Source organism: Rhinolophus sinicus, chromosome 14, assembly GCF_057876585.1.
Source record: "Rhinolophus sinicus isolate RSI-liver-muscle chromosome 14, RSI-T2T, whole genome shotgun sequence".
In the NCBI taxonomy this organism is placed as follows: Eukaryota; Metazoa; Chordata; class Mammalia; order Chiroptera; family Rhinolophidae; genus Rhinolophus; species Rhinolophus sinicus.
Window position 1 is genome coordinate 8012334 of NC_142514.1, and position 14776 is coordinate 8027109.

At 50.3% G+C, this 14776-nt stretch overlaps 2 protein-coding genes across 3 annotated transcripts in view; one reads left to right on the top strand and one right to left on the bottom strand.

The window, feature by feature from the left end:
• Positions 1-9177, top strand: part of CLCN6 (Cl-/H+ antiporter 6) — a 29681-nt gene extending 20504 nt beyond the window's left edge. The window contains exons 19-23 of one of the 2 annotated variants that reach the window (XR_012497061.2): positions 621-778; positions 1001-1123; positions 2840-2947; positions 3069-3194; positions 5693-9177. Coding sequence is in view for 1 of the 2 variants with exons in the window: in XM_019756293.3 (XP_019611852.3) it covers positions 621-778; positions 967-1123; positions 2840-2947; positions 3069-3194; positions 5693-5773 (630 nt within the window). In the remaining variant the exon portion in view is untranslated. Of the gene's footprint in view, positions 1-620; positions 779-966; positions 1124-2839; positions 2948-3068; positions 3195-5692 lie in introns of both variants that reach the window. The other variant, XM_019756293.3, reaches the window with a different exon arrangement.
• A 2388-nt stretch (positions 9178-11565) lies between these two features.
• On the bottom strand, positions 11566-13054 carry NPPA (natriuretic peptide A). Its single transcript, XM_019756322.3, has 3 exons — positions 12808-13054; positions 12382-12708; positions 11566-11856 (listed from the first exon to the last, which is right to left on the bottom strand). The coding sequence occupies exons 1-3, from the start codon at positions 12928-12930 to the stop codon at positions 11845-11847; spliced, it is 462 nt and encodes a 153-aa protein (XP_019611881.2). The 5' UTR covers positions 12931-13054; the 3' UTR covers positions 11566-11844.
• Between the last annotated feature and the right edge of the window lie 1722 nt (positions 13055-14776).

Here is a 14776-nt window from a genome sequence, read left to right on the forward strand (position 1 = left end):
TGACAGTGTGCAGTGTGTAACAGGGAGGGTTCTGGAGTTTCAAACAACAGAAATGCACTCTGGCCTACTTGGGGGAAAAAGAAAGTAATTGACAGGACTGACCAGAAAGCAAAAGAACCCGAAACTGTGTGCTCAGGTGTACGTGGCCAAAGGACCCCCGTTAGGGCCCTAGGAGGCCTCGGCGTCAGCTCTTCTGTCCTTGGGTTGCTCTCAATTTAAAATCCAGGCAGCAAGAGAGTCCCGTTGCCTCACTTGGGTCGTGTGCCCACCCCTTGACTTTGGGGGCTGGGGAGCACACAGATTGACAGTCCCACCAAGACATGACATGGCAGAGGGCTTGCTCCCCACTGGAAAATTGAGGCGCTGGTCCCAAATCAAAGGACGGTGGGCTGGTAGACACCTTGGGGTCTGCGACGAGCCCTGTGGCTCCAAGAGGTACTGTGACTCACAGCCCCTGAGCCACTGCGAAGATTTCTCGTAGTTCCTGTGTCAGCATGTGCTTTTGACCCTTACCGTCACCCAAATCCTCAAGCCAAGTAGATGCTGTGTCGGTGTGCCCACGTGCAGCAGGCCACGGGCTCCTGAGTAGAAACCTGCCTTTGTCACGTCCCCATCCACAGAAATCCAGCATCCTCACCCGAGCCGGCGAGCAGCGCAGACGCAGCCAATCCATGAAGTCCTACCCGTCAAGTGAGCTGCGGAATATGTGTGACGAGCACGGAACCTCCGAGGAGCCAGCCGAGAAGGAGGACCTCCTGCAGCAGATGCTGGAGCGGAGGTGAGAGCTCAGCTCCCCCCACCAGCAGGCGCCACCAGCCTGCGGGGTCCAGGAAGGCTCAGCCCTTTGCTCGGGCAGTGGCAGGTAGCTCCTGAGTTTTGGGGGAATTTGGGGAGTGGGTTGAGGATGTGGAAGAGAAGCGATCCTGCTGAGGCTATACTAGGCAGCGTCTGGTTTTTATGTAACAGATACACTCCCTACCCCAACCTATACCCTGACCAGTCCCCAAGTGAAGACTGGACCATGGAGGAACGCTTCCGCCCTCTGACCTTCCACGGCCTCATCCTTCGGTCTCAACTGGTCACCCTGCTCGTCCGAGGAGTTTGTTATTCTGAAAGTCAGTCGGTACGTCGCTCTTCTTGTCCGAACCAGGATTTTGGAAGGCACGAGGGTGGTAGGCACACAGCCCTGTACTTCAGGGAGGAGAGGTGCACACTGGGAGTCCGTGGCCAGTGGGCTGCTGTTGAGGGGCACGCGTAGCCCCCGGTTCCCTGCGTTGCAGTCAGCATGTCCCTGGGTGACATTAAGCGGTGGGGTGGAGGGGGAGTTTCCCCCAATCATTCTCCACTTGGTCGCTGCACCGGTTGTCAGGCAACATTCTGCCGGCCTGCAGGCTTTTAATATGGTTTCTGCTTTTCAGTTTCTGGTATGAATGAACTTTCTTATTTGTTATCAAAAGAAATTTCATTCTTCCCATGAATTTCCCTGCAGTTTCTTTTTTCTCTTTCACTTGGTTTTTATAGAGAGAAGCAGGGATGGGCTGGGTGTGTTGTTCAAGGTGGTCCTACAGTGATCTGAGACCTGCTCACCCTCACACGCTTCATCCCTCTAGATGGAGCCTGAAAAAGGGGACTGAAAAACAAGTTGCTGAGACCTAGCTTTTCCAAACTGACTCTCCTGGTTTGGGTCTGGCCCCTGGGAGGCTAGCCTGAGGTCACTCGTGGTTCAGCTGGCATATGGAAGAGCAGCTAATATGTGGCAGGACAGAAAGAGCCACTGTGGAATTGCCGGGTCTTAAGGGTGTGGTCTGTGGGGAGGACCAGCCACAATGGAAGTGGAGCAGAGGTGACGTGAGGAGCAGGGGACGAGGAGAGTGAAATGGGCCAGGTTACAGAGCCTTGCCGGCACGCAGAAAGCAGCCAGAGCTGGCCTGATACAGCTCGGAGAGTTGGGTGGTGACGGAGAAAGCCATGTACAGAGTGGAGTTAAGGGGAGGGAGATGGGGCAGAGCAGTGACCAGCACTGTGGCGGTGGCCCAGGTGCCCAGTGACAGTCGGCAGCAGTGAGAGCTGACGGAAAATCTAGGAGACTCAGAATGGAGGGACAGTAACAAGCTATGGTGTGCGTTTCCTATGGCTGCTGTATGTAGCTGCCACAAACTGGGTGGCTTCAAGCAATGGAAATGTATGCTTTCATAGTTCCCAAGACCGGGGTACAAAACCCAATGTCTGCAGGGCTGTGCTCTCTCTGGGGGCTTCAGGGGAGGCCTCTTTTTTCCTTCCTTTATAGTCTGTAGTGGTTGCCAGGCATCCTTGGCGTTCCTACTGTAGACATGACCTCTGCCTCCTTGTCACCTGGCCTTGTCCCTGTGTGTGTCCCCTCTTTTTATAAAGATACCAGTCATTGGATTTAGGGCCCTCCCTAATCCTGTATGACCTCATCTTAAGACCTTATGACTGTATTTCCAATAGGCCGCATTCACAGGTACCAGAGGTTAAGAATTGGACATTTCTTTTGAGGGGGGACACAGTCAACCCACACAGCTCTCTATTTGTTAGCACTTTGCTCGTTTAAACTTCAGAATAACCCGTGCCCGCTTTACAGATGAAGAAAGGCTGGTTCAGAGAGGTTAGGAGACTTGCCCGGGTGACACAGCTAGGAAATAGCTTTGGATCACTACATGTCACTCCAGAGCACTCGTTTTGGCCCTGGTCTGCACCCTGGTCTGCACCGCCTCACTCTCAGCTGAGCGGACACAGGCAGAAAGAGGGAGGGGCTGTCGTTATGACCCTGCCCGTTGCTGTGCTCGGTGCAAGCACAGTGTCTCTGTTGGGATTGCAGAGCGCCAGCCAGCCGCGTCTTTCCTACGCTGAGATGGCCGAGGATTACCCACGGTACCCTGACATCCACGACCTGGACCTGACACTGCTGAACCCACGGATGATCGTGGTGAGAGGGGCCGTCCCATTGGGACGGGGCCGCGGGAAAGGCCCACTGCTTATCTGTCTGCGTCTCCTCCTGCTCAGGGCAAAACCCGCCCCAGGTAACTTGTGTTGTCTTACCTCTGCAGGACGTCACCCCGTACATGAACCCTTCTCCCTTCACTGTGTCACCTAACACCCACGTCTCCCAAGTTTTCAACCTGTTCAGAACTATGGGCCTCCGGCACTTACCAGTGGTGAATGCGGTGGGAGAGGTGAGTCAGTTCAGTGGAGGAAGGCGAGTCCGCGGGCCTGCAGCTGCGCCGGCCTGTTGGCCATCCCCACCTTCTAGAAAGGACCTGTAGCCACAGCGCTGCGTGAGTCAGGGCTTCTCAGCCCAGAGCACACATCAGATTCCCACAGGGAGGTTTCTCAGATTCAAACCTCGACAGTTTCCGGAGCAGTAAGAGTGAGGGGACAGAGGGCAGGTGGAACCTCCTGTAGCTTCAAAACCGGTCCCTCTTGTGTTCCTTATACGCTGTGTCCTGCATGGCCAGCAGATGTCACCAGCGGCTCACTTAGGGCCGGCTCTCTTCTTCACCCTTGACCTGCTAGCTGGTCAGGGTCAGTTCCCCACCTATTATGGGCATTTGTAACATTAAATGAGAGAACTTCGAGCAAAATACTTGGGGAGTTTTAAAAGATGGAGACTTCCAGTTTTTCTTTTTACAACTCTATTTTTTTCTTATGCAATATTGTTTGTAGAAAAATAAAACATAGATAAGCAAACAAAATACCAGACCGGATCCTACAGAGGTAGTCATGTTAATTTTCCAAGGTATAGCCTGCATCTTTTTTCTCTGCATCTCAAAATAGACATTTTATGTATCAAGTTTCAGTGAAAATGTTACCACTACTTATACTGTTTAATACCCTAATTTTTCACTCAATCTATAAAAAAATTACTTTCAACTGCAGAAAACTTTCACTTGAAATATTTCCGTGGCTCGATAACACTCTGTTATATGGCCATCCAGTTACTTATTGAGTAGCTTTGTATTGTGGGATATGTACTTCAATTTCACGGCCGTCGTCACCCTTTTGAGGCTTTCCATATATGTCGTCAGGTTGCCCTGCAGCAAGTGACACCTTTCTAGAGCAAAAGTGTCGGACAGCGGAACGCTGGCACACACAGCTGGGTCTGACGCAGGTTTATTGCAGTGGATCAAATTGTGTTCCTTGAAACACAACTGCACTGACAGTCCCAACACAGTTTATAGGGTGGGGCACCCACACCGGTGACAGATGTGTCAGTGCAGCAACTGTGGAAAATGACCATTTAGGAAAAACTGTTTCTCTAAACTCTTACACCCTACTTCTGTCACCAGATGCGCGGGGGTTTCCCCACATCAAGCAATTCTCTGATTCTCTGGACACCAGTTGCATGTCTGTCCTACAATTTAACTCACTGTCTACCTGGAGATAGCAGATCTCACACGTGAAGGGCTCAGTCCCACAAGATGGTCCCCATTTCAGATGTCCATGTCCGGGTTGTCACCTGTGCTTCAGACCAGCTGGCTAGAAATCAGTTTCCCACCACCCCCAGTCACAGAACGCAGGAAAACAGTTTACCTACTAGATTACTGCTTTATTGTGAAAGGATGTAACTCAGGAACAACTGGATGAAGAGATGTACAGCGCAAAGTATGTGGGAAGGGACGTGGAGCTTCAGTGCCCCCTTCAGCACGCCACCCTCCTGGTACCTAACGTGTTCACCAGCCTAGAAGCGCTCCGAATCCTGTAGTCAGGGATTTTAAGGGACGCTTCAGTACATAGTAATGATTGATTACATTGTTGGCCGTTGGTGACCTAGTTACCTTCTAGCCCCTCCCCACACACAGACAGGTAGGGGGTGGGGCTAAAGTTCTAGTCCTCTAAACAGGTGGTTGGTTCCCCTGGCAGCTCCTCCCCATCCTTAGGGGCTTTATAAAAGTTTCATCATTAACATAAACTTAGGTATGGTTGAAAGGGGTTTGTTATGAATAATAAAAGACACCCTATTACTCTTATCCCTTAGGAAAGTCTAAGGGTTTAAGAGCTTTTTGCCAGGAATTAGGACGCAGACCAAATATACCGGGTTTCCCCGAAAATAAGACATAGCTGGACGATCAGCTCTAATGAGTCTTTTGGAGCAAAAATTAATATAAGACTCGGTCTTATTATAGTAAAATAAGACAGGGTATTATATTTTTTGCTCCAAAAGGCGCATTAGAGCTGATCGCCTGGCTAGGTCTTATTTTCGGGGAAACACGGTATTAGAAATCAGTATCACAGTGACTCAGGTAGCTCTGAAAATGGTACTGGTGAGCTGTAGCGGGGCTCCCGGCCTCAGAAGACTGCTGGGTGCTGTGTGCACACATACGTAAAGCTAGTTGGGTGTGGTGGGAACGGAGACAGCTAGAAAGTGTGCTTTGTTTAAAAATATACAGAGTCAGATTTCAGCTGGCCCAACTACAGCCTTTTTGGAGCTAAATTTGTCCCATTGGCCTCCAGTTTATGAACCCTAGTTATCTGTTTATCTCGTTCCATCTAGAAATTAGGTAGCCTTTGAAGTGAGTGTCCTGACCACGTTGGCACGTCTGTTCATACCGCACGGGACCAGCTTCTGTCTCCTCTGCTCCTCATGGCAGGCCAGGCGAGCTGTGTTCACTCACATTGTTGCCCCCGTGGGTTTTACTGTGCAGGTGACTTGCGTCTTTTTCTCCTTTCCTAGATCGTTGGGATCATTACCCGTCACAACCTGACGTACGAGTTCCTGCAGGCCCGTCTGCGGCAGCACTACCAGACCCTCTGAGGGCTAGTCCACCCTCTCCTGGAGCGGCCCGGGGAGGCGGCTCACGCGTGCTCTGCCACCATGGCTAGCTGGCGCTGGCCCGGGGCGCGGAAGGCTCCCAGTCACCCACTCGCTTGGAAAGCCTACAGTCATCGAATGCTTTGTTGGTCAGAGATGCCGGGATGGTAATGAGCCATCAGAGTTGGGACTTGTCTGACTTTCTCAGCAAGTATCTTCCTGTTTCCTGCTCCCTGAGTTCCTACCATCTAGTGTTGGTGCAGGCGCAGGCCCCTCCACCCACTAGTGCCAGAGCCCAAGAGGGAAGTTAGGCCTCACACCCGCTGGAGGGCGACACCCACGGCCGTGTCCCTGCCCCCTCTTTGCGGCTCTCCTGGGGAACCCAGCTGTTGCCTTACACTACGCTGGGGAGACTGTGGCAGGGCCAACACTGGGGGAGTGCCAGTTGCAAAATTAAGTGAGTTACTAAATTCAGGAATTGGGCACTGAGAAAAGGACCCATGTTTCAGGGAGGCCTTCCTTCGCTGAGACTCAGCTTAACATCTGCAACATTTCATTTTATGGGAAACGTTCTGCTTCTGGGCTGTGAGCTCTGGTGCTCTGGTCTGGCCCCTGGGGTTTCAGTCTCCTTAGAACCACCACCTTCTAGAAGCACAAAGCATTCAAATCCCACTGATACTCTGAACGATAAGTCTGACAATAGAGTCAGGTTTCTATTTGCCCTGGTTTTTAACATTGAACTTTCTCTCCATTTCCCAAATTACATGGTCCCCTAGTGACACGTGTTTACCCTGATTTGTCCCTGCTCCTTTTCACCTCCTCTGAATTACTACACTTAAGTTTTTACCTGTGTCTTCCTGGTAAAGCAGCCATAGTCGAGAGGATTTTAGCGTTACCCCCAACCCCACCCCCACCGCAAGGTAACTAAAAGCCTAGCACCCCTACATAAAACTGCCTGGCTCTGGGGAATGGTACAGCTATTTCTAAGATGGAAAGGAGTGAGTTCTGAGCCAGGGACCACGACAAGGTACGTGATGTGGCTTGAAGCGCCTGAGTGTTAGGATAAAAACAGATGGTTTATTCGAGAAGGGTGTCTGCCCTTCACAAACCCGTCTCACTCCCCTGCCTACATCCCCAGCCTTCTGAGGGGCTCAGAAATGGAAACTTCAGGAGGGTCTGCCGTGCTGCCGGCTGGCTGTGGTAGGGAGGGGGAGAGAGGCTTCCTGCCAGCATGTGCCCCAAGCTTTAAGCATCAAACACAGGCAGCCTCCCTCCGTCTTTCAGTGACTTAGTTTGTCTCCAGGCTGACTGGCCCTCCCTCTGCGCGGGTACCAGAGGGAACATTTGGGTGTCGGGCATTTGCACTTTCCTCTTCCTCTGCGCTCGCTCCATGTTTGTCAGCATCCTAGGCCCATCAGGCAACCCGGTGGCAGATGTGCTTTGGGTTTAAGATGGCATTCATTTGCATTTAGGTTTCGTTTTTTGTTGTTTTAAATCCTGGAAGTTGCCTGAGGGCATCGGTACCTGGCCCTGGCAACACCGTTCCCTCGCCCTCGGCCTCCTGTTGACTTCAGATGCCAGCCCCTTTCATCTGGGGGTGGGTGTCGGTCCCACTTTGCTGGCTCAGGTCTTGTGCTCAACACACATGAGGGAATAATAATCCCACTTAATTGAGGCAGCTGCTTCAGGATCTTTTCCAAGGGACTGTGGCCCCTTCCGTTCTTCCCATTTTCTTATCCCGTAGACCAAAAGGACTTGGACATCGAAGTATTTCAGCCCCGGATGCACTGCATTTGTGAAATGTGGATGAAACACCCAGTAAATTGTCCGGGAACTCACAAGGACCAAAAAGGCAAGCCCTTCTAAATGTGATTGCGTTCAACTAGCTGCCACTTTATTTTCGAGCAGCGTTCAGAGCTTGGCCACGTTGCTCCTTCCTTTTATGAAGAAGGAAACCAATTGCACAAGTCAGGACAATGTAGTGACGGCCCATCCCAGAAACTGAAATCTCCTCTTCCCAGCCCTCGCTGAAATTGGCAGCGCTAAAGTCCTGCAGGAGGACCCCTGGCCTCCAGGGGTCTGGGTCACCAGCCGCTGGCCTCGAGGCTGCCTGGGTGAATGTCGTTGAAATTGACCCCTCGTGCACATAGTGTTGCTCTTAAGTCACCAGATGTTCCCATCGGTGTAGTCCAGAGATAAAAGGCAGAATGCAGATGCCTGCCTCGCCCTGAACTGACTGGGTGGCTGCCAAGCAGGACCCAAACCCAGGCCCCTTTGGAAAGGAACGTTGTTTTCTGTCCTGTTAACGTCTGTCCTTTCCAGATAAGATAAGCCTAAACACAACCACTGCTCCACTTGTAACAAAGTAACTGGAAGCCTCGCTCCTATGATTTCTGTTAGAAACCTGCGTTTTCAGCATCTCACTATTACCTGCCCCATGACCTCCCGGCGATCTGGCTCCTTCATAGATAAAATCTGCACGGGCTCTGGATTTGGCAAGCGGTGATTGTGTTTTGTCTCCAGCTTGGTGTTTCGTGGTTCCCTGGCCAAGGGGCTGAGGGGGGGTGGGGCAGGAGTCCCTCTTGGCTGTGGGACCCTTGCACCTTGGGGGATGATTTGCTCTGACCTTAATGTTTAATGAACGGTCCCTGACTGGAATGGATGCTTGTTTGACCCAACCAACCATATGCTGTTTCTGATGCAAAATTGCACGCTCACAGAGCCCTTGGTGACAAGAAAGCCTCAGGAAAGGCTGGAAGTGCCCCCCAGGGCCCGCAGTATTGATGTGCAGACAGTGTTGCCCCGCGGCTCCTGTGGACCTTGGTCGTTTTGACAGCAGCTTCCTTCTCTGTTTGCACTGTTTGTTTATGTGATAATGTTAACTAATTCCACTGTGTATATAAATTGTACTTTTTGTTTAATTTGTAAAATTCTATTTTTATTTGAACTTTTGGAACTTGGAATTCTCCTTGTAACTTTAACAGGTCAGAATAAAACATCTTGGGGCCCGCCAGGTGGCTCAGGTGGTTGGAGCGCTGTGCTCAACACTGAGGTCGCTGGTGCGATTCCCACATGGGCCAGTGAGCTGCGCCCTCTACAGCTAAGATTGTGAGCAACAGCTCTCCCTGGAGCTGGGCTGCAATGAGCTGCAGCGGGCTGCTGTGTGCTCCTGTGGGCTACCAACAGCCGGTGGCCAGCGTAAGTGGCCAGCAGCCGGCGAGAGCTGCCATGAGCTGCTGTGAGCGGCCCACTGACAACTAGCGACCAACTGCCTCAGCAGGGGGAGCGCAAGGCTCATAACACCAGCATGGGCCAGGGAGCTGTGTCCTACACAATTGGACAGAAACAACTGGCTTGAACTGGAATGGGGGGGGGGAGAATAAAACATCCTCATTTGTCTCCTTTGTCCTTTTGTCTCCACGGTGTTCTTTCTTTAGTGGTACTTGGTTTTTATTTTACTCTTTCTAATATGTAAAAATTGCAAAGCTAGAATGTAGTTTTATTGTCTCAGAACTCTCCTGATACAGTTTTCCCAGCAAGACTTCATCACAGGAGACCACTTCCTACCTTAATAACCAATTTAGGCCTTTGGATCTTGGCAGAAACCAGAAAGGTACCTCTCTTCTGTTTCCCTTCCCTTTAACATTGTTCGATTTTGTTTGCTTAGCCTTTTCTCCTGTAAAAACCTGCCTATTCCTTCCAGCTGCTGCTTCCCAAAGCAATAGGTGGAGAATTCCTGCCAGTGCGTGTTTAGGAATTTGTCCCACTAGCAGATGCCCCTGATAGCCAACCAGAAGGAATGAAATTGATGCTGAGTCTAGATGTGTCAACCTCATGGCCAGCTTCTGTCGGTGCCATCTGTCATGGCTTTTTGTTCACTTCTGGTTTGGCCAGCAATGTGACTTTCTTTGTCTCTAATTGATCTGCTTCACGATGCCATTCTATCAGCAGTAGAAATGGTCTCAGTCCATTCAGGCCCTTCTATCTATCCCCAAGTTTCCTAAGTTCCAGAGACATTTTCTGTGTATTTGGCACTTTCAGTGGATTCCATTCAGTGAGAACCCACTGTGTCACGGTGACACCTTGGGAGTGCCCATCTCACCACCCTCCCCTCCTAGCAACTCCCACGCCCCCAGTGCCAGACCTCAGGAGCCTGGGGTGGACAGATTCTTCTTCCAATCTCTACCCTTGTCCTTCTCTGATCTTGTTTTTCTGCCCTTCTGTGTTTGAAGTCCACATAAGGAATATTTTTATTGAAGTGGTTAGGTCATAATTTTTTCCCCACCTCCACTCCCTAACCATCAATTCACTTCTGCCCCCCCATTCCCTCTACAAGGAGTGAATTGCCACTTTATTACGTCTTTTCCCACTTTCTGTGCAAGATGAAGACAATTTCATGGACATGTATAGAGCAGGGACTGTGCCATGTGTGCCGGGGGCACTAATGATGCATTTAACCTCAAGGAGCTTGCAATCCAGGGACGCACACAACTGCGCACCAAGACAAACTGTCGGATAGTCAGGGAAGGCTTCAAGGAAGAAGTGGCATTCACCATGAGCCTTGAGGAAGAAGGTGTAGGTGTTCTCAGGAGCCCTGGATAAGGGACATTCCAGGTGGAAGGAACAGCATAAATAAGGTCATGGAGAAGTGACAGTATACATGTAGGGGTATTGGAGGAAGGTCATAGAAGCAGATGTGTAAAGTGAGGTGTACGTGTAACGGTGGGGAGATAGATTAGAGAACTACTTACTGCCTGTTGTAGATGAACTTAGTGCTTGGTTGTTTCTGCTTAGGACACCTTTTCAGAAGCAGATACAAAGGAATAGCATCTCTCCAATGGCTCCCACCTCAGTAAAATCTACAAGTCCAGGCACCTTGGACCTGAATTAGGGAAAAGTGGTGGCTATTTTTTAAACACGTGTTAGTACCCCCAAAGGACATAAACTTGCAATTTGTGAGCATAGCAAACATTTCTTCACTTAGCTTTTTTTTAAAATGTTTTTCACTTGGCTTTTAAACCCAAGTTCTCTGCCTACTCTTCTTAAAATTAAAAGTGCAATTTACTCAGCCGCAGCAGCTAACTTTCCAAATGTACCAGAAAATTTAGTGCCCTCATTTTATAAATGTCTTAAAAAAAAAAAAAAAAAAAAAAAGCTGTCACCAAAAAGTACTGTCTGCAAAAACCACCTGTTATATACAAGCTATGTTAGATGTAACCAGAAAAAAAGCTCAGATGTTTGTAAGTTCTGTTTTGCTTTTAATAAATAAGTGCTCTGAATCTGAGGAAATCTGAAAAATAAATGCCCTTTCCGTCTCCCAGGGCTTTTTCAAGATCTATGATGAGGCTGGAGTGAAAAAGCAGGTTGAGAACTGCAGTTGAGTACCCCCCACCCCGCCTCAAAGGAAAAAAGAAAAGAAAAAACAGGAGAGGGAGAAAAGAGGAAAGAATTTGTCCAAACACACAGAATGTGAACTCCGTAAACTATGGACTTTGGGTGATAATGACGTGTCAATGCAGGTTCATCAACTGTAACAAATGTACCATCTGGTGGGGGATGTTACACGGGGAGTCTGAGCATGTGGGGGGCAGGGTGTCTCTAAGGCAATCTACTTTCTGTTTAATTTTGCTGTGAACCTAAAACTGCTCTAAAAAATAAAGTTTGTTAATTATTTTTTAAAGGGAGGAAGAAAGACACTGCGCATTCTTCTCTCCGAGAAAAGGTAAAATTGAAAAGGATGATCAGGCTGAATTATTTTACCCGGGGAAACAGAAAGAAATCACGCCAACACAAGCTTTGGGCTTCTGTCCGTGGTGCTGAAGTTTATTCATTTTCAAATCTCTTTCAGTAACAGGTGAGGGTTTACCCTAAAATTTAATGCATGGGGTGAGAGAGAGGGGGAAGCCACAGTTAAGCCACTTGATCTACATTTAGCATAAAATGTGACAAATGTTAATAGGAGGCTGCAGCTTGAATAGGGTGCTTGTCACAACTCGGTATCATGGAGATGGGACAAAGTTGAGTGAGAGTCCCCAGGAGAAGAGGGTTTCTTGCAATCTGCCGGAGTCTGGCCATTATCTTCGGTACTACAAAGAGAACACAGACATGTTTGGTTCAGTGACCTGGCTCTACTGGAAACGTCAGCTTTATACGACTGCTCACTTCCCACCAGCCCCCTCTTCAGCCTGACGACCCACTGAATTTCATGAACTGGTAAACAAGTTGCTCATTAGAAGCTTAGAAGGTCAACCCTGGTCTATTGCAATTGACCTTTGGGGTCTGACAGTTCCAGAGAGGAACATGAACAGCCAATAGCCCAGCAGTATGAAGGTGACTTGGCACCATGAATGTTGGAAGGGTCCTGTTCTCGTGGCAGTCACTTTTTTCTCCTTGGCATTTTCTAAGCAGGCTATAGCTAGGAATGATGTCATTGTCCCAAGATTCATGGGGCACCCACCAAGTTGGGGCAGAAATTTCCAAGGGAGTAAGCTTCTATGCTGGTCCCTGTCCTACTGAAGCTGGCCCCTGGTGGTATTCTTTGACAAGGTGTGAGTCTCGATGAAAACACAATGTCCTTCCTCCCCATCCCTTTTCCATCCCATTTTTCTTACCCGGAAGCTGTTGCAGCCGAGTCCACTCTGGGCTCCAATCCTGTCCATCCTGCCCCCGAAGCAGCTGGACCTCCGCAGGCTCCGAGGGGCAGCAATCAGTGCCCTCAGCTTGTTTTTCAGGAGGGCAGATCTATCGAAGGAGTCCCAGGGGCCCCGCCCAAGGGCGCCCCCTTCTCTCTGGGCTGGGTTGACCTCCCCGGTCCAGGGAGGCACCTCAGGGAGGGGGCTGAGAGCTGCCCCAGCTTCCTCATTCTGCTCACTTAGTGCTTGTGGGGGCATGACCTCATCTTCTGAAGGCATCTTGTCCTCCAAATGGTCCAGCAAATTCTTTACAGAGGGAAAACACAAGGAAAGGAAGAGGTCTTACTGACTGGCAGATGTCACAAAGCCCCCTGGCCCCAGACCGTGCCCCCTTCCTGGCCTTACCTTAAAATCCATCAGGTCAGCGTTGGACACGGAGCTGTACAGGGGGTTAGCTCTGGTTTGCCCTGGGAACTGGAATGCCAGAAAGAGGAGGAAGCTGATGGTGATGGTGGAGATGGAGCCCATGCTGGCGTCAGTCAAGGAGAGGTCTGCTGCTTGCTGCCTCTTCTCTCTCCTCTCTGGTTTCCTACTACTGGCCTCCGTCCGTCTCTGTCTTCCAGCTGCCCTGCGCCTCCTCTTTTTATAGCCACCCAGCTCTCCAAGAGAGCAAGAGGGATGGAACCCTCCCCATTCTGTCACTTGCAGCGATAAAGCAGCTGAGTGAGGAGCCAGCAGAAGATGCCCTTTTAAAGTTATCTGTCCAGCAGAGCTTGTCACAGCCCCTCCGCCTTGAGCAGCCCCAACAACCCCCCGGGGACCTCGGCAGCAAGAGCCACATTCTTGTTGATTTGCCTCAAGAGGTTCCCACTTCAAAGGTGTGAGAAGAGCAAAAAAGAGTCCTTGGTTATCTCACAGCGATGCCTCAGGCTTCTTTCTCCTCGCAAGGCAACGGAACCCATGCGGGGAAAGCAGAGTGACAGTTGGCCAGTGCCCAGCTCGCCTGCTTGGTTTGCAGCTCAGCTGTCAGGGCCTCCAAATAAGGGTGGGAGAGGAGGAAATGGCAGACAGCTGGCTGCTCGGGACAAATTAGTCCAGATGCTCCAGCTGGCCTCACACCTGACTCATCAGCCGTGAGGGCAGAACCCCTCCCTCCAACAGGGCTGCCCTCACTCCTGCCGCTCACTCTCCATGGTCAGGTGAAGAGTTTTTCCCGGAGTACAAAGTCAGCGGGGAACCAAATGTGATGAATGTCCCAAGAATTCAGCTCCCAAATAGGAACCAAGAAAAGTTTTGGGAGCACAATCAGCCCTCTGCAAATCTTCCCCTCCAAGGTGTTGAGGGAGATAGGTGCTGAGAGGAAGGCGGACGTTTTCATTTCCCTGCTCATAGAAGCTCAGATTCTTTGAGTGTGAAACTTTGAATACCCCATCCTTCCCAGGAGAGCTCCCATGACGAGCTGGCTGATAGAGTGAGGTGGGAAGGGAATGTGGCACATGCAGTTTCCCTGAATGTCCTTCTCCGATGGCCAGGCAAGTGATGAGCCACTGGAGTCTCAGTTTTCCCGGCCCCCAAAGAGAAATAACAGGCAGCGAGGCTGCCCACGCTTACTGAGTGGTCTCCATTCCCTAAGCACTGAATTCAACGTTAGCATGTGATTCAACGCAGCGTACAATGGAAGGAAAGCACTGCATTTGCCGTGTTGAGAGACCTGCATTGTCGCCCCAAACAAACCAGTTCCTCATCGGTAAAAACTTGCCCCCTTCACCCCTCAGCGTTATCATGAGGCTCCAGTCAGCTAATAAAGTGTGAACTCGTTTTGAAGTGGAAAGTGTTATATAATTGCAAAATGCTGATACTCCTGCCTGCACTGTCAGTTGTAATGTGCCGGGAGCTTTATTTATGTGGATTATTGAATTTTCATCCCCATCCCCATGAGGTGGGTAGTAAGTGTTCCCATTGACAGAGGGACAGAACTGAGGCTGAGCTTATGTCACTGGCCTGATGTCACCCGGCTCATAAGCGGCACAACTAGGACTGGACCGCCAGGTCTGATTCCACTGCCCATGTTCTTAACCCATTTCACGGATACCGCTGCTTCTTACAAGCCCTTCAGGTACAGTCTCTGATGAAATGCACCCCTGTTCCCAATCTCTCAGGCTGCCTCCAAACAACAGCATCTCACCTGCCCCCTGCCCTGGGAGCTGTAGCTTTGTGTGCTTGGCAAGTCTGTGTGTGTGTGTGTGTGTGTGAACTGTCTCAAGAAAAGCACTACATCCAACCATAACCCACTGACATACTTCACACGTTTTGATCTACTTCACGGAAGCCCAGGAAATGTATTTTGATGATCCTCTCCCTCCTGACCAGACCC